We start from the raw sequence: 22,993 nt of genomic DNA on the forward strand, positions 1-22,993 counted from the left end.
CAGAGGTTGCAGTGAGCCAAGATTGCGTCACTGCACTCCAACCTGGACCACAGAGCGAGACTCCATCTCTCTTTCTCTCTCACTCTCTTTCTCTCTCTCTCTCACACACACACACACACACACACAAATACATAACTGTATTCAAAATCAAAACTGAAATGAAGGAAAACGTTTGAGAAAGAGTAACAATAAATGAAGTTGTCAATTTGGTATACAGGATTTATTAGTGCACCTATCAGCCCTTATTTCAAATTCTTTCAATCACGTATTGCACATATTACTGGAAACTGAATTTTTTCCCTCCCCCTTGGCCTATGATCACTGTTGATAATAAGCAATTGCTTGTTTGTAAACTCTGCTCATCACCACAGGCACTACCCTTGCTTTTAGCTGACACTTAGATGAGTATTTACTAACTAATGCTAATGGTTCTAGGACGATGAGGAAGTGTTCTCAGTCTATATTTTTCAATATAGTAGCCACTAGTCGCCTGGTGGCTATTTACATTTAAATTGATTAAAATTAAGTGAAATATAAAAAATTCAGTTCCTCAGTTGCACTAGCCACATTTCAAGGACTCAACAGCCTCATGTGACTGGTGGCTACTGTACTGGATGGAGCAGATTTAGAATGTTCCCATTACCCTAGAAAGTTCTATCAACTCACTTAATCCTCCCAACACTACAAGGTAAATGTTAGGAGTCTTCATTTTATAGATGAGGAAACTGAGGCACAAAGATGTTAAATAACTTTCTCAAGCTCACACCGTTAGTAAGTAGGGTAGGAGAGACCCAAATGTAGACAGTCTGGGGCCATAGCCTTTGCTCAGCCACACATGATCCCGACTCTGATTAATGACAATAGTAACACATGACTTACATTTACGTAGTAGTGTTTACGTAGTCATGCAGGCATTCTGTTCATCATCTAACTTACACTACTTTATTTAGTCTTCTCTACAGCCCAGTGGTCTCGGGGTTGGACATGATTATTAATCCCATTCTGTTTAAATGAAATTGAAATCTAGAAGATAAAAAGCTTACAGAGTTAGGAATCTGGCAGAACTTGGATATAAATCCGTGTCTTTCTGACTCTAAAACATTTATCTTTAAACCTACATACACTGTGATCTCTGACAGAAGAGAGGTAAAAATAGAAACTTTTTTTTTTTTTTTTTTGCTGGAATAGCTTCTTTATTTTCTGAAATCCACCAAAGAATCATTTGCAGCATCACCTTTTCAGTTATCACTAAACTATCAGTTGAGGATGATGATTGTAAGTTGACCCTGAACTAAATTAGAAAACATCTATAACTCACCTCTTTCTTTTTGACTTTATAGAGAAGGAATTAGATTTCTATGCCAGAGAAAAATGTGACAAGGTAGCCTTGGGGCCTTGATATATATGACTTGATGATAATAGGAATCACTAACCAGGATGCCCTATTTTAAAAATAACAGAGATGCCACTTTTAAAAAGAGAACTAGTAGCCCAAACATACTGGGATTACATGACTTGAATGTGAGAATGGTTATTCTCATGTGTGTCTCTTTTTAAGATTAAAAAAATAGCAAACATGAAATGCACAGAGCAAATTATGTTTTAGGTTCCACAGTTACCAGTGACTCCTCATTTTCATTCTAAAATGTGCACTGTTCTATAGCTGTCCTGAAGGGAGAGATGGAAATGAACATCTTTGATGAGCAGGGCTCACTCATAGACATAGTCTGGGATCATCTATCCTGGCTGACTAAGGACACCCATGGTCTGGTCCCATGGCCACAGTCCTCTGTGAAAGCAGCCACAGAGATGGATGGAGAGTCAGCTATGAGAGCAGGGCCGAAGGTGTCTCCTCCCGGCGTCCCCTGGGGTAAGCAGGCTTTCCTTGGTTAGAGTCCCTTATGTCTCACAGATAGATACCTCTGATTTTCTCCACAAATAACCTGAAACAGTTTCAGGGACATAACTGAGGTGACTGGGATGCACACAGTGATGCTATGCCAGGCCAAGCTGAAGGGAGCGAGCGCAAGCTGGATGCAGGGGCTGAAGACCAGGGGCTGCCACAGTCAGTGCTTAGTCAAGTTGCTTGACCTCTCTGGGCCTCAGCTTCTTATGCAGTCAGTGGGCTGACTCAATATAATATCACACAACAGAGCATCTGACACATACTAGCATTGATGAAATATGCGATTTAAAGGGAGGACAGGTTGCCAGGGTGACCATGAGAACCTCCTCACTTATAGGGTCTTCTATGGGGAATGACATGAATTCGATTTCTCAGGGACTAGCAAAGAGAACCACAAAAGGGAGAAGTGAAGAAGCCCACCTCCTGGTTCCCGTCCCCAGCCTCCCCTGAAGGGTATGGGGGTGGGCAGGGGGGATTCCTGGTGACGGGAGTGCGATGGAGCCACAGAAAGCACAGGAGGTTGGAGACAGAATGTGCTCGGTTGTGGACGTGGAGGGGAAAATGGTCAGCGTTCAGGGATAATTAAACACATAGCCTTTGTTCCCATTTTCTGCCTTGATGAAAAGTTTGTGATATTTACAGAACTAAATGAAACTATAATTAGGTCTCACAGTGTAGCCAGTCACTGTCAAGTACACTGTCATTACATCTCAAGTGGTTTCCCCAATTTTAACTTGTCCTCTGGGATACAGTTGTATGAATGGGATGTGGGAGGAGTGGGGCCAGAGCCGCCACAGCCGCCCACCCTTCCTTACTCCATACTGGTAGGCTTCCAGGGTGTGAGCTGTAGGAGACTGAAGAGGATTCTACTGTCAGCCTCGGTAAAAATTGTGGGCATCTCATGAAAAGCTCCGGTTAGAACACAGCATTAGGATGGTTGTTAAGAAAAAACAGGCTAGTGTCCCAAGTTTAAAGAGATCTGGACATGGGGCTGGAGCCAGGGTGTAACTGTGCAAAGTGGAAAAGGGACCCCCCTTTTCTGAGGTGATGAGGCATCCATGCCAAGCTGCACAGGGGTAAATGGGTACAATCTGCACAGGGGTAAATGCGGGGCTAGAGGGAAGCCGCCCAGAGGAAGGTCCCTGCCCCCCCTCTGGGGTCAACAGTGACACTTCCCATGGGTCCTGTGTTACCTATACAATGCCCGATCAGTCAGCGCTGGTCATGTAGCTATTCTGCTTGTTGAAGTCAATTTCTATGGATGAAGCGTCTTTCACAGGCCCCATGTACACTGTCCCTGCAAGAGGAGCACCCCAGGCTCTCTGTGTAAGTGCTGGTTAGCTCAGGTTAAAACACAGCAACTGCCCACCTTAAACAGCTGGGCCAGTGCTGTGTTTTACACAACGCTGTGTTTTCTTTCAGAAAGTAGCAGCAACCTCTCCCCATTTCAGAAAAAGGCAACGAAAATGTTCTCACTGTTGAAGTTTTCTCTGATAATGTTTTGTTTTGTTTTTTGAGTCTGGCTCTGTCACCCAGGCTGGAGTGCAATGGCAGGATCTTGGCTCACTGCAGCCTCTGATTTCCGGGTTCAAGTGATTCTCCTGCCTCAGCTTCCCGAGTAGCTGGGATTGCAGGTGCATGCCACCACAGCCTGGCTAATTTTTGTATTTTTAGTAGAAACGGGGTTTCACCAAGTTGGCCACGTTCGTCTCAAACTCCTGACCTCAAGTGATCCACCCACCTTGGTCTCTCAAAGTGCTGGGATTACATGCATAAGCTGCTGTGCCCGGCCTCTCTGATAATGGTTTTTAAAGTTCTAGGCATTTGCTACAGTTTATTTACAGAGTGGGCACCAAATAACTATCTGAAGAATGGATGAATGCAAGAGTGACTAAACAAAGAGATAAATAAATACTAGAAAGTCTTTCAGCTAACGGACAAAAAAAGTACGGAGCAAATGCTTACTTTGAAAACTCTTGGAAACAGTCAATTGCCCTCATTTTGTAAGTTTTTTTTTCTTGAAAAATTTGGAGACATACCTGTTTGCTTATGGTCGTAACTTTAAAAATCATGTACATAAAATGGTTTTTTTTTTTCTAGCAAAATTGTTCCTAGTTCATATGAGAAAATTAGTTCTGTCAGGGCTTGCTGACATTCTGCAAAGGCTGCAGGACTTTTTCCACGTGATATCCCACAGAAGTGCTGGCTCCTGAGCTGCTTTAGAATGGCGGGCACTAAAGGAAGATGTGAGTGCCTCCTCTCTCCCCCAAGCCTTAAACCAGGCTCTCCAAGATGGTTCCTCCTGGCATGAGGAAGATCCCGTTCCACAGGGAATGCTGCATACACTCAACACCTGGCGACCAGAGTTTCAAGAGATCCCATGCCACCTGGTGAGGGTCACACTCTGCCCTAAGTAACCCCCAGGCATTGATGGGACTATGGAGGAGAAAGGGAGCATTTACCAACAGCCACAAGGTCTGGACATGGGCCACACATTCTCACAAATATTGCTACAGATGTGAATCCCCACAATGCTGTGCTTTATACGTGACTGTACATAATAGGAGGAGCAATATAATCATCGTGTATTCATTTTGCAAAGGGGATACTGAAGTTCAGAGAGAGGGTGTGTGTGTGTGAGAGAGAGACAGAGAGAGAAAGAGCGAGAATAAGCAACACATGGGGAGGCAGAGAGAAATTCTGTGTCTGATTGTAATAAAATTTTCTTTTCTTGTCAAAATATTTTGATAGCATGGGGAAAGAGACGTGTGCTCATTAAAGTTTAATGACTGCCTCTTTCTGCCTGTTTCCATGTGAGGCTCACACACTCTGACTTGCATATAGTGGGTGTTGGGAATGGTTGATTGGGAGCACAACTGAGCCCAATCTCCATCTTTATCACCACAGGGACCAGTGAAATCCACGACTGGGTCCATTGGGATGCAAGAACAGGAAGCCACTGGCCAGCTTTGGTTGACAGTGACTTGGATTCAGACAAGTGAGACAAGTATTCTTCCAGATTGGCCCAGATTTGCTCTAAAAGGAAATCAGGTAAGAACAGCTGGAAACTAGCTTGGAAACTTCAGTTTCTGGGCTGAGCTGGGTACTGCCTGGAGAAGACAGTGCTTTGGGCAAAGCCTTTGAAGAGCAGGGAGGAAGAAAAAGCAGCTCCGACTTGTGGGAAAAAAGAGTTGACAATCATGTTCTATTACTACTCTAGAAACTTCCTTGAAGCCTCTTTGTCCACAGAGTCGATGATAAAGCTCTCATCCCAAATTGCAGATTCCCTTCAACATAGCCCCAAGCTATCTTTCCCAGGTTACCCTTACTCATCCCAGCTCCCAGCCTCCACTCCAGCTAAACTACACTTCTTGTTGCTCTACCTACCACCATCCACCTCCCTGCTAGCCCTTGCTAACATTTGTTCCTAGTATCTGGAGTGGTCTCTCCATCCAACTCTACTGGTCAAACATTATCTGTTTATTGGGGACCATGTATCTTCCTATAGCCTTAATTCTTAATGTCCCACACCACTCAAGCGTGTGAGATCTCTTTTCTTTTGAACACAAAACCCTCTGTGAAGTCAATGACCACCTCTTTTTTCTGTGATAGTTCCACTGTAGCCTAGCAGCTGCCAGCACAGACTTTCGAGTCAGGAAGACCTGTGCCAGAAGTGTCTCTCCTTCCTTCACTAGGCATTTGATCATGGGCAAGTTATTAATAAGCAACAATAATGGCAATAATAGCACCAACTAACATATCCTAGGTGTGCACTGTGACTCAGGCATCCACTGACTGATAAAATACTCACAAGAACCCCAGGAGGTGAGTTACCATGGCCTTTGACTCACAGATGAGAACGCAGAAGCCTAGAGTGGTGAAATGATCTGTCCAGGCTTACACAGTTACGATGTTCAGAAAACAGGCTTCAAACTCAGATAGTTTGGTTCCAGAGCCCATGCTCTGACCACTGTGCTACAAGACACTACCTTCTCTGGTCCCCTCAGTTTTCTAGTCTGTAAAACAGGGATTATAGTAACGTCCTCCTTGTAGGATGCTATAGAGGGTTAAATAAGATAATAGAAGAGAGGTGTTTAATAATGCAGTGCTTAATAAATCATAACTGCTGTCATCATAATCACCAGGGGCTGATCCCAACCTTTCTTTTGACTGAGCTGAGCAGGAAGGGTTGTTGTCTCCTCTCTGTCTCTCACATAATTCCCCCCTGTGCCTGGCACATTTGCCCACAGCAACCTTGAGGCTCAGTCAGCAGCATGCCCACCCAGGCTCAAAGAGATTGAAAAAGGATATAGCATTTTCCTAGAATTTAGAGACACATGTCATAGGTAATTCTGGACCTCTGGGCCATTGTGGTTTGGTACTTTTACTGCATTTAGCTTCCTTTCCAAGTCCTAGATTTTTTTTAACTTTTATTTTGAGTTCAGGGGTTCATGTGCTGGTTTGTTATATAGGTAAACTCATGTCATGGAAGTTGTACAGATTATTTCGTCACAAAGGCATTAGGCCTAGTACCCATGAGTTATTTTTCCTGATCCTCTCCCTCCTCCCACCCTCCACCCTCCAATAGGTCCCTGTATGTGTTGTTTCCCTCTATATATCCATGGGTTCCCATCTTTTAGCTCCCACTTATAGTGAGAACACGCAGTATTCACTTTTCTTTTCCTATGTTAGTTTGCGAAGATAATGCCCTCTGGCTCCATTCATGTTCCCGCAAAGGACATGATCTCATCCTTTTTTTATGGCTATGGCTGCATTGTATCCAGTCTACCATTGATGGGCATTTAGGTTCATTCCATGTGTTTGCTATTGTGAATAGTGCTGCAATAAACATACGTGTGCATGTGACTTTATGATAGAATGATTTATATTCCTTTGGGTATATACCCAGTAATGGGATTGCTGGGTCAAATGGTAGTTCTGTTTCTAGCTCTTTCAAGAATCATCACACTGTTTTCTACAATGGTTCAACTAATTTTCACTCCCACCAACAGTGTATAAGTGTTCCTTTTTCTCCACAACTTCACCAGCACCTGTTATTTTTTGACTTTTTAATTATAGCCATTCTGACTGGTATGAGATGGTATCTCATGGTGGCTTTGATTTGCATTTCTCTGATGATTAGTGATGTTGCCAGTATCCAGCATTTATAAAGAACTTGAACATGTTTACAAGAAAAAAAACCATTAAAAAGTAGGCAAGGGACATGAACATATATATGGCCAACAAGCATATAATAAAAAAAAAGCTCATGGAGCATGGAGGCTATAATTCTTAACAAACTAGCACAGGAGCAGAAAACATAATTCCACATGTTCTCACTTTTAAGTGGAAGCCAAATGATAATAACTTATGAACACACAGAAGGAAACAACAGACGCTGGGGTCTACTTGAGTCGGGGAGAGTAAGGGGAGGGAGAGCAGCAGAAAAGGTAACTATTGGTTACTGGACTTAGTACCGGGTGGTGTAATGATATATACAACAAACCCTGTGACATGTGCTTATCTATGTAACAAACCTTCACATGTACCCTCAAACCTAAAGTAAAAGTGCAAAGGAAGGAAGGAAGAAAAAAAAAGCAAACTCACACCGAGTTCTGTTTTATACGATGTATCTGACTCCTCTTCCCAGGTCTCCTTTGGAATATTTCAACTTGAATTTTTCTTATTACTCTCCTGTCCCCTTTTTCCTGTTCTCCTCCACATTCTTTCTCCTTTGTTCCTCCTGTCCCTTCCTCCTCTCTTCTGTTCTCTCCTCTCCCCTCTGCCCCTCTGTCCTCTCCCTCTCCTCCTCTCTCTCCTCCCCTCCCCTGCTGTGGCTCTGCATTTCACGTCTCCAGGAGGCTGGGTGTCATCCCAGGTCCCCAGTCCACAGGCCGGAGCTTCTGCATCCAGAGCCTCTCACCCAGTCTCTCATTCATGGCTCCTGGGTGGTCCTTAGGGTGTAAGTCCTTTACCCAGGAGCACTTCTACCCCATTTGGATTTAGGTTACCCTTGGAGTTAATGGGGCTAATGGTTAAGGAACAGTTTATGGGATGATCTCTGATTCCACCTTTTTGAACAAAGTTGGCATGGAGAGAAGCCAGAATGTCCATCTCTCTCATATTCTCTTCCCCATCAAATGTCCCTACCTCTACATAAGTTTTCTCCAGGAACAGCATCTCTGGTTTCTTTGTGGAAGGAAACACAGAACAAAATAACTCTCCATTTAAAGTACTCTCTCCATGCCTACGCCTGCTAACTTGTGGAATAAGGTATTCTGATTCCGCCCCTGGGGAATTAAACTGTTCTTTAAGTAAACCCAGAAGATAACTAACAAATAATCTTTCAAATTAGTAATGCCTAAAAGATGAAAGTTTCCTTCATACATCCAGTTTATTATCAGTGGTGCAATTAAATTCTATTTTCTGCTGTGGTTTGAGCACTTCACAGCTTGGGAAGGCTCTCTCCTGAGGCCTTTGCGGGGGCAGGCCATCACTTCATAATTAGGTAAGCATGCAGGCCTTGCTGCTGGTAGGGAAGGTTCCGGCTTGAGCTCATAAATGAAACCTGCTCAATGGCCCACAAAGGTAGCAAACACTGCTTCCAGTGAGCAGCTGGGACAGGCCCGCAGCAGGGGCTGCCACATGTCTGTAGGAAGAGCCAGCTGTGAAGGACAGCTTCTGGGTTATGGCATCCTGTACCTTATGCTATTGACTTCATGTTCTCATGGATGATGGTGTCTCTGCAGCAACCTCAATTCCCACTCCTCCATTTTGAATTTGTTTCTGACTTTGCCTGAAAACCCTGCACATCCTCATTTTCATTCTTTCTTCTAAGGCATCCTGTGCAGATAATGCCATGGTGGGCCTGTGGGCCATGACAGGGGCAAAGGAACCAAAGAGACATGACATTGTAGGCCTTCATAGAAAAGAAGAGCCTGGCGTTCTCCCTGATGGGTACTACATGCCTGTGAGTTTGGGTGAACCTTGCCTTCGGATAGTTCACTGTGTTAGTCACACAGGACCACACCATAACAACAGCTGAAGGAGCTGGTTCCCAGCCCTGCCTTTGCAGCCAGCCTGCTGGGGCTGGAAGCCCAGCTCCACTGTTTGCTGGCTGTATGGCCTTGGAGGAGCTAGAACATTTCTGTGCTGCAGTTTTCTCATCTGTAAAGTGATGCTGGTACTGTTTACCTTGTGGGATTGTTGGTGGTTGAAAATGCTTTAAGAACAGTGGAGCCCAGTAGGTACCCAAGGAACACTGCCATTCTGAATGCTACACAGCAGTGATTAGCTTTCCAAATGACTCTCAGCAAAGGATTCATGAGAAGCAAGGCCTGCCCTCACCCTGGCCACCTCTAGGACCATTAAAATATGATCGGCTTTATAAACTTCGATTTATCTACCACTTTAAAGCAATGTAGTTTAGCAGGATCTGTGCTAATCACTCTTAATCACTTCAAGAAGATTGTTCTCCAGATACTAGGGAAGGGCTCTAAGCCCTGGATAAGGGCTGCATGAGATGTCACTTCTCAGGGTCCCTGCTGGAGGCCTGGTTTCCTGCTTCCAGGGCAGGAAGGTGTCTCATGGATGCAGCCACAGATGCCCCAGAAGTTACAGCTGTGGGTCTGAGAAGTAAGAGAATACGGGCTTCCATATTTGTCTCCAACTCTCATCCTCGACCCTCCTCTGCCAAGTCTCTTGAGCCATTTGGGCAGAGATTTCTGGTGATCACTGGAGAGACACCATGAAAACTACTGATCAAACAGGCAAAACAAACCTATGGTGATAGAAATCAGAAAAGTTATTATCTTGGTGATGGTCCAGGGGGTTATTGGCTGGAAAAGGCATAAGGGAACTTTCTGGGGTGTTGGAAGTTCTTCATTTCTTCATCTGGCTTGTGGTTGCAAAGTATACACACATACAAAATATATACATTTTGATCTGTACAACCTACTGTCCACAATTATACCTCCATGAACAAATTACTGTCCAAAATGTTGCAGGCAGTTCATCTGTCTCTTATGGCATGCCTGACCCACTTTATTCTTGAGACACTGAAAGTTCTAAGTATCTGTAGCCATTACTCGTCTTTATCTTCCTCCACAACTGTGTTTATACCCACAGCTTATATTTATATCTGCAGCCACATCTATATATTTAAATCTGGAGAGGAGAGAAAAGTGTTACATGTATGTGTCTATATATAGGGCAGTTTACTTCTTTCAAAGAGCAGGAGGATCCTAGCACGGTTTTTTTTGTTTTTAGCAGGATGTTCATTCACACACACATACATGCACGCACACACATATAAGCACACATATGCACATTTATTCACGCATGCACACACACACATACAAGCACACACACGCACATGTGACCACTAAGTCTGCATGCCTTTCTCTCTTTTCTAAGTTGAGACGTTAAGACTGACCTTGATGATGACCTCAGGGATTATTAGCACAGTGGACTTCTGCTTGACCAGAACATCTTTGGTCTCATTGACGCGAGCTGTGACAAAGAAGTGCAGGGACGCCTGTTCCAGCAGCTGACCCATGTACTCGCCAGCACGGATCAGCACCTCCTCTTTCTTGACTGGCAGGAGGAAACACACACAGACCTGGCATCAAGACTTGAGACGGGATCTGCTTTACTTTTCCCCAAGTTTCCCCATCCTTCCCACATTAGCCTAGAAGCCACCAGGAACACAGCAAAGGTAAGGGGCAAGTGGAACAAAGAGTCAACTGGGGATAAGCTGTCCTGCTTCTTTGGTAAAGAATGTGCTGGAAATTTAATATTCACTGAAGTCTTACTGGAGAAAATGTCAAACTTACTAAACAGTTCTTTTGCTGTTGTAAAAGAAATGCCATGGAAAAGATGTGATTTTCGTGGCAAAGAAACACTAAGGGATTTTTAATGTTGGCTTTGATTTGGGCTGGGGTAATCCCCAAACAGAACATGTGGGGTGCAAATGGAACATGAAATCCAAGGCCACAATTCCACACACAATCCCCTTGTTGAATAAGAAGTGTCTCACCCAGACCATGGGCCACACTAAGACAAAACTGTTAACTCCCTAAACATTGTTTCTATAGCATTCCACATTTTCTCTCTAACTGATATCATAATTTTTCTATTTAAGGGAAAGAAGCTGTTGAAACCAGTTTCTACCAAAGGCATTCAACTATCTCCAAACCTCTGTTTGTGATTTAGAAGACCTCTGTCCCAAACAATTGTTTTCTTAATGGAAACCAGTCACTGATGTCAGATTTCTAGGTCCTGGGGACAAGCCAATGAGAATGGCATTTGGAGGATGGGGAGTGGCCCTGGCTTTCCTCCAATTACCATCTGGGCTGAAGATGGTGAGTTCTATCTCATGGTTCCGGCTCACTTTCTCTCAACTCCCATTTCCCACTGTCCAGGATTCTAGAGAGCAATAGACAGTTTTTCTGTATGCTGAGCCCAGGTGTGTACCTGCTGCTACCTGATCGGAGCCAGATGCCTGCATGTGCTGACAGCTGGCAGACCCAGCAGATGAATGGGCGACTCATTCCTCCATCCCCAGCCACAGGGAACAGACTCTATGAACCTTCACAGAACTGAATATCTGTACTGCTTTCCTTCTCAATGTCTGGCTTTTGCCAGAGACTTCTCCTTCCTGTAGAAGTTACTGAAGAAAACAGCTTCATGGCCAACAGTTTGAGTGCAGAGGGTAATTCATGTTAGCCTGCTGTACCGAACAGCAGTTTTGTAGGAGGGTGGAGTGCCTGTGGATGTGCATGCACCAGAGCAGAGGCCAGGGCCCCTCACTCCCCACTGCTCAAAGGTGTGGGTTCATTAAGCCATGCCCATCATCTGTGGGAGGAACTCTCACACCTGTGCTGGATCTGCAGCAATATGCCCTGGGCCTCAGAGACCAACGGTCTCAGAAAGCCTCTGCCTTGGCAGTACTTCTACTTGGAAGTCTCCTTACAGATATATAAATGCTATGCCTGCTTCCAAGCCTTCTGACTGAAGACTTCTCAGTCTTGGGTCCATATCACAATCACCTGGGGACCTTTAGAAACCTGCCATGCTGGATCTCATTCCAGGCCAATTAAATGAGAGCCTTGGAGGATCCAGACATCTGTATTTTTAAAAGCTCTGCAGCTGACTCTGATGTGCAGCCAGGGTTGAGAAGGCCCACTCTGACAAACAGGGTCACCCCTGCAGAATTAGCCCTGCAGAAAACCTGGGTTCCAGTGGGAGGGATGGCTTCCCAGGCTAGGTCCTTGTCGTTCCTCCTGTAGTCTGAAGACCAGCAGCACCACCATCACCTGGGAGCTTATTACAGATGCAGGTTCTCTGACTCCTCACTGCACCACTGAAGTCAGGAACTGCTTTTGAATAAGATTCCAGACAATGCCTATTCAAGTTCGAGATGCTCTGAGAGACAGAAGGTTCTAACAGCAAAAGGGGTAAGTTAGTGCAGAATTAGGGTGGATTGAGGACTGCCTGGGTTTTAAATTGAAAGGCCTGTATCCTGGGAACCCCATCAGTCCCTGGAAAACTCAAAAGGTTGGTCATCCTAGACTAGTAGTTGTTAATAGGGGGCACTGTTACCCCCAGGGTACATTTGGCAATGTCTGGAGACCTTTTTGATTGTTACAACTGAGGTGGAGGGTGGGTTACTACTGGGATCTGGTGGATAGGGGCCAAAAATGCTGCTAAATATCCCATGATGCACAGGATAGTACCACAACAAAGTATCCAGCCTACAATGTCAGTGGTGCTAAAACCAAGAAACCCTGCACTAGGGCAGGTGGATTATTAGAATGTATTGGTCTATTTTAGTCAAGTATTAAAGAGCTAGCTTTGTTGGCTTGATTCCTGGGGCAGCACTATTCCATTTAGATTTGGCTCTTTAAAGCTATGACTTTGCCTTGACCTTGGCCCCCAGGTCTTGCCTTCTAGAGTGACCCACTCATGTTGCCTTTTTGGACCTAGGCCTGGACCTTGCTTCCTCCATGGCTCCCCTTGCAACTAATTGTCCAGATGAGTGAGGTTCTGGCCCTGTATTGGTGACGGCCTCAGATGAGCACAAATGATCAGTTTGTCATGTCTCCAGGTAGGATGGATGAAGTGGCGAAGTGGAAAGCCTCGAAGAACATGTATTTTGCCTCTAGCCGCCTCTAATAATAATTTAAAAAACCAGCCTCCTGTGACTATTTGTAGAGGACTGTGTTTGACCACTGGATTTATTTTGGCTACTGGGATATGACTTCTTTACAGAGGCTCTTGCTACCTTTATAATCTCGGTATCAGGACCCCTTTCTTCTCTGAGGTAGAACACTCCCTAAATCACAGCACCAAAGAAACCAGGCTGTGCTTCAGAGCCCAAGAGAACAGTGCTTCTGAAATAGTATGTTATGTAAGTGCTGTGTTTTGCCACTGCACAAGAAATTGTTCTAGATAAAGTTTATTAAACGTGGCAAGAGAAGGAGGAATAGATTTTCACTCTGTGAGTGGTGGGGCTGGGATGCTGCCAATATCATTTACGGTGTCTGGGGAAAGCCAAGGGAGACACAGACTGGAGCTGCCTCATCTCTTTTCCAAAAAGCAAAGAAAACTAAATATAGCCAAGTGGAAATGATAGCACCTTTGAAGGTACTGAGAGGTTTAAGTTATTCAGATCTCCCAAGCTGATTCTAGCACACGCATTCCCTTTAATCATCAATCTGGAAAGTATGCCTCCCATTCTTCTTGGAAAACTTTCTTTGCAACAGAGGTGTCTAAGAATGCTTGATCAAGTCCTAAATTTATGTGGCTTTTTGCAATATACCACAATTCATTTTAGATTTCAAATTTCAATTTATCGCATGCAGTGAATGCCACCTGCCTGCAGGGCAAAGGAACAAAGAGTCTCCAGTTCCCTTCAAGTTATTCAGGACAAGCTGGGGCTGGCCAAGTGAGTGGGAGATGTGTTCCTATTGACTCAGGCGTAGGTTCGGTCAGCTGTCCCTAGATCAGGGACCGAGAGAATGATATCATTCTACTCACCCATACAAGCTCATTCTTTAATTGGATTAGAGTGGGAAGGGGAAGGAGATTATGAGACAGGACTCATGAGGTGGGAAAAGGGCTGGCATTTGGTTCTCTGTCTAAGGATCTGTGCTGGACTCCAGGTAATGGGGGCACAAGGAAGGGAACTGGCCCATTTGGGGCCAAGTTTACACTGAACTGGCTCTCTGTCACTGCTATTATCTGTTACCTCATTGAGCACACAGATCGCCTCTCATTGCTGTGTCAGGTCTTGAACACATCGACTCATCTTTCTAGCTTCAGTTTCCCCAAATGCAAACATGCTGAAAGTCACCATTTAATGAGAGTTTCCCATGTGCCAAACACTTCACGTGTATCACTCATTTGGTTTCCTCCACACCTTCCTCCTCTCACACCACATGTCCAATCTATCAGCCAATCAGGTGGGCTCGACCTTCAGCACATGCCCAGATCGGGCTAGTTCTCGCTGCTTCCATCACTACTATTAGCACCTCTGAGTGGAGTGATTGCAGAAGCATCCTACAGTCTCTAAGCTTCAGCCCTGCTTCATCTTTCATCTCTTCTCAATAGAGCAGCCAGTGATCTTTTCAAAACCTAAGTTAGATTATGCCACATTTCTGCTCAAAACTCCCTAAAGGCTCCTCTGCTCACTCAAAGTAAAAACCAAAGGCCTTATAAAGGCCTACAATTCTTTATATGGCCTGTACCCAGCACTGCCCCCTTGCCATCTTTGTTCCTGATTCTGGCTACTTGCTGCTCATTGAACACATCAGACATGCTCTGGCCCCAGGGCCTTTGCACATACAGTTTCTTCTGGCTGGAATGCTCACTTTTGATCTTCATGCAGGTCTCTGTTAAATGTCTCCCTATTAGAGAGGTGCTGTTTTCTGACCACCTCCACAAGAATTCCCTGTTCTCCTTAACCTGCTTTACATTTTTCTATTACCCATATGACTATACTATAGAGTCACTTGTTTGTTTGCTTAGGTCTGGATCCCCCCTGAGATCATAAATTCAGTAAGGATAGGCATTGCTGTGTCTCCAGCATAAAACAGAACCTGTACTTGCAAGCACTAAATAAAGGGCTGGGAAATGAATCAAGAGCCCTCTGGTGTGCGTGGTATTGTACCCCTTTGCAGATGAGGAGAAAGTAATCAGAGCGCTTAAGTAACCTGCTCAGGAGACACAGAGGTAGGTGACATAGTCATTGCTTACACCCAGAGCTCTCTATTTGCAAAACTCTCTGAAATCAAATGTGGCTGCCTGTTTTAAACAATCGTGATGACCGTTGTCTTCCTCAGTCCTTTATACTGACTATTCTTTTCTACGAAAATTACCTTTACCACCCTAGGAATAGGAAAAGTGTCAAATCTTTTAGTTTTCAAAGAAAACACTATAGTGATTTCTTATTTATTTATTTATTTGAGATGAAGTCTTACTCTATCCCCCAGGCTGGAGTGCAGTGGTGCGATCAGCTTACTGCAACCTCCGCTTCCTGGGTTCAGGCAATTCTCCTGTCTCAGCCTCCTGAGTAGCTGAGATTACAGGCATACACCATGGCACCCCTGGTTAATTTTTTGTATTTTTAGTAGAGATGAGGTTTCACCATGTTGATCAGGCTGGTCTCAAGCTCCTGACCTCAGATGATCCACCCACCTCAGCCTCCCAAAGTGCTGGGATTATAGGTGTGAGCCACCATGCCCAGCCCCACTATAGTGATTTCTTAATTATTAGCTCCATTACTGAAGCTAGGGAGATTTGCTTCTTTCAAATTTGAGTAAGTTCCTTGGAATTAGGATTTTTAAACATAGTTTCGCATTTTTCTGGGAACATTTTCTGAAACCTCAGCAAGGGTACCAGGATCTGTGACAGTCACCAAATTGAGACTTGTGGCTTGACCATCCCAGGGGACTATATTAATTTTCCTTGCCTTTGCTTTGCCAAAATTGTTATTTGTACACTTTTCTTTTCAGTGCCACATGCCAGGCCAACAGAAATTTGTGCCCCAAAGTATTGAGGTCCTTTGCAACCTGCTCTAACTCATGCTCTGCCTGGAGACCAGTTTCTTCCAATTGATTGGTGTTGCCTGTCATGTGGTCAACTGTTGCGCCCACCAAATATGAACACCCCAGGAAATGTGACTGTTGGCCATTGCAATCCCCAAGGCAAGCTGCAGCACGTGGACCCCGATCTGCTTAAAATATTCTGAGTTTTTATAGTGATGAAAAGGCTGGGAAGGATGTCTATGCGAGGACAAGAAAGAGGCCCCACGAGAGACGGCAGAGGCAGAAAACCCCTTCACAGGCCTCTTCTAGATGGCACGTCTTTGTCTCCAGTCTCCTTTTGTTTTTGAGATGGAGTCTCGCTCTGTCACTCAGGCTGGAGTGCAGTGGCGTGGTCTCGGCTCACTGCAACCTCCATCTCCTAGGTTCAAGTGATTCTCCTGCCTCAGCCTCCTGAGTAGCTGGGACTACAGGTGCCCGCCACCACGCCCGGCTAATTTTTGTAATTTTAGTAGAGAAGGGGTTTTACCATGTTGGCCAGGCTGGTCTCAAACTCCTGACCTTAGGTGGTCCACCCACCTTGGACTCCCAAAGCTCTGGGATTACAGGTGTTAGCCACCACGCCCAGTCAGACGCAGCATTTTTAGAAGTGGCCTACGTGCAGTGCCTAGATCTCCCTGCCTTCTGAATAGGAAAGCAAAGCATACCTTTCGTTCTGGACAGCCCCAAAAGACTCCTAACTTGGGAGAGAGGCACCAGCAGAGGGCCTGTTTCTGAGATAGGTCATTTAGAATCATGCTCCTCAAACTCTCCTGTACACTCCAGACCCCCTTGGGATCTTGTCAAAACATGGGTTTTGATTCAGAAGGTGTGGGGTGGGACATGAGAGTCTGCATTTTCAACAAGCTCCTGGGGGATGCTAGTGCAGTTGGCTCATGGACCACACTTTGAGTAGCAAGAAGTTACTTTTAATTATCATAATTCGTGGGGCTCTAGGCTTTTAAAATTTCAGTGTTCACTTCTGTGCATGAGAGGTGAAGATGAAAGTAGAGGCTTTTGGGCTGGAGGTAGGGGCTCATGCCTGTAATCTCAGCACTTTGGGAGGCCGAAGTGGGCAGATTACCTGAGGTCAGGAGTTTGAGATCAGCCTGGCCAAGATGGTGAAACCCCGTCTGTACCAAAAATACAAAAATTAGCTGGGCATGGTGGCACGTGCCTATAATCCCAGCTACTTGGGAGTCTGAAGCAGGAGAATTAATTGAACCCAGGAGGCAGAGGTTGCAGTGAGCGAGATTGTGCCACTGCACTCCAGCCTGGGTGTCAGAGCATGATTCCATCTCAAGAAGAAGAAGGAGAAGGAAAAGGAGAAGGAGGAGGGGAGGAGGAAGAGGAGGAGGAGGAAGAGGAGGAGGAGGAAGAGGAGGAGGAGAAGAAAGTGGAGGCTTTTGCAGAATAAGTGAGTTCTCCCTGTGAGGCTCACACTTCTGAGGTCTTGGGGAGAACTTTAACTTTGACATAAAACTGTAATGGGCATGAACACATAGCAAGACAGGGGCCAGACAGCAAGTCTAAGAGAGAACCACACTGCTGTTAGCTTACAGGACAAGGGCTCCAGCATCACGCTGAACGTCTCCTTCTTGAATTCTGCCTTCGAGACCCCGGTATAGAAGATAATGTTGGCTGAGAGATAAGCTGTGGTGGTGTAACGCCTGTGGCTTTTGTTCTGGAAGGTGATGGTAAGCTTCAAGTCTTGTCCCAGCACGGCATTTTCCACTTCAAAGTCCATGTCAACATTGGACCTCGATTTGATGACACCTTCTGTGTTGAAGGGCTTTTTAACTCCGTACATCAGGGCAGTTTCTAGGGCCAGTCTCTCTTCTTTTTGACCTGGGGGAGATCCAGAGATAATGACAGGGAAAAATACAATCCACCAGAGAGAAAGTCACATTAAAGGATGCATTGTATACCACACTTGTTGGGGTGTTTCTATCATACAAGCTTCAGACCTCCCCTCATTATTCCTATGATATAAATTCTGCAAAGTCAGATTCCCAGAGAGTCAGTGACCAGCCTAGGCTGCGAGTTAGATGGCGACAGTGTTGGGATCTATTTAGAAAGGGGCTTCTCCGGAGAGGGACTGGCAGATAAAATTGGTCATGTCTGTCTCTTCTTAAACTGTGGTGTTGGTTTGCTTGCCTTCCTTAGTCCAGTCATGTGGCTAGAATCTGGGGACCTCTAATAACTGGAAATTATTACGTCTTGCCGTTCTGCCTCCTGAAATGTAACTTTTCTCTCTGATTTGTAAATCCTGTCCAGTAAGACCTGTCTTGCTTATCTTTCCTTCCACGTGGGCCTGTTCCACTTGCTCTTTGCTGAGCTGACCCTGGAGGGCTCCTGCTTCATTCTTCCCTACTTTCCTCAATTGCCATTGCCCCCAATGCCCATGCCATGGCAGAAGGCAGAAATCACTTTTTACCAAGCCTTGCATCCCCCAGTCCCCAGGGACACTGGGCTCTGGCAAGACATTAAAAAGCCAACCCTGCCCAAGGTGCTCAGGTCAGATCCCTTGGAGGGGCACCAGTGGTTCAGCGTCTCCTGGGGATGTTCTCCACCTTCATTAGGGGATTAGAGATTCTAAGTGAAGCCGCCCAGGAGCAAAGACGTGTCTTTGCTTTTCTTTACACAAGGCCTCCCAAACTCATCTGACACTGAGTGCAGTTTTGTGAGGGACATCTGTTGACATGCGGTGGTGCACTGAAGTTCTAATGAAGTTTGAGGTGTATGTGCTGTTTTTCAGGAAAATGTTTCGTGCAGGTTTTCCAAAGTGGCTGTGACAGAGATGAAGGGAGGAAGAGGAAGGTAAGCTCTGGAAGAAGAAAAACATAGCTTTGTCTAGGTGAGGAGGCAGAAAATACAGACACAAGCCAGGCCTCAGAGGGAGCTTGTGCCTTAGACACTGAGGAGCTGGGAGGATGGTCCTTACAGAGCCTTGGACAAAATGCTTGGCTTTGGAAACAGGGCTCGTGCAGATATGAGGGACGGTTGGTGGTTGCCATCCTCTTTCCATCCTAAATACCTTTGGGTTTATCTTCTTGCATCCCTAAGTATAGAAATGAAAAGATGAAGGCAAATTCCTTGGCTCCTAAAAACTAGGCTTGAGAATGGCTAGTGAAAAAAAATCACTTTAAAATAAGAATGCTAGCTTTTATAATTATGCTAATTTGAAGGTATTGTCTTCTACTTTAGCCAGTTAATCACAAAATTCACTGGCGACTGAGAGGTCAATGAATCATAATAAGTGCTAGCTATGTGCCAAGCACTGGGATAAGTGCTTATTACGCATTGTGTCATTTAATCCTCGTAACAATTCTACAAGACAGGCACTATTATCACCGTCACTTTCCTTGTTTGTAAAATAAGGGTGTCTACGTCCTAGGTTTCGTTAGGTGAATTAGAGTAGTAGATACGTAATAAATGGAAACCACTCTGCAAAGACAGAGAAAATGCCGGAAGGCATTGTATACAAATGTGAACGTGTATTTGTACGTGTTTGTGTATGTGTGTGTGTATTAACGATTTCCCTGATTGTCAAGACTGCAAGAATGTGCCAGGAACAGTTGGTCTAGGACAAGCATCGGCTAGAGCACTAGAGATAACAAAAAGGGAAGGAGGGGTGAGGACAAGGGAAGCACAGTGAAATATTTCAGCAGAAATCATCTGACCTATAGATCCATGAGAAAGAGAGCATTAATGATGATCAATTTGGATGGGAGCCAATTAGCATTGAGGCAAAATGCAGGAGGCAAATTCTAGCAGCAGGAACATATCAGAGAGGAGCTGAGCTGGCCAAGGTGAGGGGAATGGGAGAAGAATGAGGCCAGCTATGAGCACCTTGACAGCCTGCCATGGGTGGAGGAACCTGGAGCTTCCTTCTGGGGAAGTGCTGGTCTTTGTGAGCAGGGACTGCCAGGCGGAGACAGGCTGGGGCTGTTCCAGGAAGCGCAGGCTCAGAGAGGAGAAAACAATTTCAGGGCTTTCCCAGAGCCTGGCAGAGTAATTCCTGTTTCTCTACAGTTCTGCTCCGTGCTCTGGAGTCTTACATAATTCAGGGCCACAGGCAACATTTTAGTGCTATGAGAGATTTATCCAAAGCCAGATTATATTTTCTGAGATTCTTCTGCAGCTTCTGAGTGCAAAGTCAAAAGTACCTTTCCATTAAGTAGGATATAGCAAAAGAGCCCTTTTATGTTGGTGAAGCATCTTCTCATTGTTCTAGCTTTAGCTCCACTGTCACCTCCCCTGTCCTTCCCCTCTTACCTTGTGTAATGTGACCCCAAATCCTAGTCCTCTTGGCTCTCCCTAACATGTAGCTGGCTTTATTTCCTCTTCCTTGTCACAGTACTAGTTATTGTGTGACATTATCTTCCCTGCTGGAACGCAAGCTCCATGAGAACAGAGACGTGGTATGACTTGTGCACCTCTGCATCCTCAAGCCCTGAAAGCTACCCTGGCACAGAGGATCTGAAGGATTGAGGTTTGGAGAAGCACATTGCTTTCAGCCAGAGACAAAACTTTCCTCTTCATAATAGGTACTAAATAGTCCAGTATAGGACATTTTATGTTCAACTAAATAGTCCAGTATAGGACATTTTATGTTCAACTAAATAGTCCAGTATAGGACATTTTATATTCTCAGCTCAGCTGAGAAAGTGCCTCTCCGGTAACCATTCATTCAAGTCATCTCATGCTTTGGAGACCCCATAGTGTTCCAAACACCATGCTAGGCACTAGGCATACAGGGGAGACACAGTCTTTCCCCCACAGGTGCAGAAGGAACAAGTGAAGAACAATCGCAGCACAGATGTGCTCACCACAGATGCTGGGATGGAGGTTGGCCTGCAGTGCCTGGGGACATGGTGGGGCAGGGGAGGCTTTTCGGAGGTTTTGGAAGTGAGGGCAAGGCCAGGGAGGTAGCTGAGGGGTTGGCTAGCTGGAGGAACTGCCAGCAGGTCCCTGGCCTCTGCATACAATACCTGTGGGGCATGCTCAGGAGGTGCACCGACCAGGTGCCAAAAAAACACTTAGCAAGAGGCTTTGTGAGTTAGGATTGGATGCCCTGGAGGCCACAGAGAGAGGGAGGCTTTTAAGCAGCGCTGGAACAGGCTCAGGTTTATATTTCAGATATTACTTTAGCAGCAAGGCAGGGGCTACACTGAGGGAGGGAGGGCCTGAGGAGGTAAGGTGGAATTGGGAAGCTAGAGCAAGTATTTTTCCAGGAGAAAACTAATCATAGCCAAACTAATAGATGTATCATGGCAGGAATAATAAATTTAATAGTAATAAGGGAAACTTTTATTGGACACTTATTATGTGTCAGGCACTATATTAAGAGTTTTACACATCAGATAATGTTTAATTTTTAGGCTACCTAGCTGTAGGGGAGGGCATGCATTTCAGAATGATTTCAGAGGGGACATTTAGAGGATGTCTAAATGCCTGACTCATTATTAAGTAGCTGAATTTGTGGATGGTGGCTCTCTTCACCAGAGTAGAGGGAGTAAGAGAAAGAGACCTGAGGTGAAGGAGAGAGGGAGAGGTGATATGTGGGAAGTTCCGTGGCAGGTTCCTCTAGGACAATTAGGTAAAGTCCTGGTGGAGACAGACATGAGGTGATCAGTATATATGTGAACATTAACACCAGCTATGTGAGAAGAACATAAAGTGGGTGGGAATGAAGCCCAAGGATAGATGCCTAGAATTAAGTGGCATTCGAAGGGGGTGAAGAAAGGTGAAAAGCTTAGAGTCACAGAAAGAGATAGGAAGAGAGCGTCAGGTAGGTGGGGATGGAACCAGGAGAAAGTACCATCGTAGAAACAAAGAGAAGAGAAAATTGCAAGGAAAGGGAGTGAACAACAGCACCAGGAAGTGTAGGAAGGTCAAGTAAGCCCAAGTCTGCAAAACGTTCTTCCCTGTGACAACTGGGTGGTCTTGGCAACCTTGAGAACAACTTCAAGGGTATGCTGGTAGCAGAAATCAGGACGGAGTGTGTGCAGGAGCGGAAAAGGAACACAGCAGGACGCAAGTCCAGGCAGCGCTCCAGGATGGCAAGGAGGCGAGGAGGAAGAAAGAGTGGCGAGAAAGATTTTTGTAAAATTTTTTTTTAACACGGCAGACATTTGAGCTTGCCTAGATGCTGATTGGAAGGAGAAAATAGAGAAGGAGAGATGGAAATACCAGTGACCCTGGGAGTGACTGATGGAGCAGAGAGGGAATGGGATCAAGACACCTTAATCAAAGATGATATATTGCCACAGGAGAAGTCTCTGGAATTCTGGTTTTCAAAGTCTTATTGTTTCTTAATTGGATATTTTGAAAAAAGTTATAAAATTAATAATAAGCTTTAATAAGTTGAAGTGAAAAATGATCTTTCCACTATTTAATTCATTAAAATGGTTAATTCCTAAATCTAGAAATGATTTGTTTCATGTGATTCTACTCATTTCCATATTTTGGTGTCTACACTCACCATTTGTGGATCAGGAAAATTATGAGAGATTCAACGGTGAGAATCAGGGTGGTAAGCACCGAGCCACGGGCACGACGAGCCCTCACTGCAAGCCAGTGGCCAACAGTGGCAATCAATCCCTCTCTCCCACTATATTCAGATGCAGTATTGGTGTTCTTCTCAAAACAACACTCTACTCGGTCATTTCCAAAGTTCCAGTTTGAAATGTGTGTGACACCCTTGATTAAGAAACTAATTATCCACTTGGGGTCAAACTCCAGCCCAGAAGCAGGATGAATTGTCTCTTACAACCATCTATGTGGATTTAGGGATTCTTCCAGTTGAACCAGATCCCCACGCTGTCCCTCTCCATCAGTCTTGCCTCTTTGCTAAACTCTAAAGACCTGCACCTCAGATGTCTTCCTCATGCAGTATGCACACATTTTGTTTTAATTTGGTATTCACCCCCAGCCAAGCCCCTGAGTCCTCTTTCGTGGAGTTTTGGTCTTTCCTCTTGTGGCATCTGATTCTGTCCCA

General features: G+C 45.1%; 1 protein-coding gene across 2 annotated transcripts in view; it reads right to left on the reverse strand.

The window, feature by feature from the left end:
- The window catches only part of F13A1 (coagulation factor XIII A chain), a 168,215-nt gene that overhangs the window by 15,791 nt on the left and 129,431 nt on the right, over positions 1–22,993 (reverse strand). For both annotated transcript variants that reach the window (XM_064362957.1, XM_064362958.1), the window contains 2 exons: positions 17,551–17,838; positions 10,341–10,501 (listed from right to left, as the gene is read on the reverse strand). In XM_064362957.1, coding sequence (XP_064219027.1) covers positions 10,341–10,501; positions 17,551–17,838 — 449 coding nt within the window. The remainder of the gene's footprint in view (positions 1–10,340; positions 10,502–17,550; positions 17,839–22,993) is intronic.

Source organism: Aotus nancymaae, unplaced genomic scaffold (genome assembly GCF_030222135.1).
Source record: "Aotus nancymaae isolate 86718 unplaced genomic scaffold, 86718_ANA_hifiasm-v0.15.2.pri h1tg000051l, whole genome shotgun sequence".
Classification (NCBI taxonomy): domain Eukaryota; kingdom Metazoa; phylum Chordata; class Mammalia; order Primates; family Aotidae; genus Aotus; species Aotus nancymaae.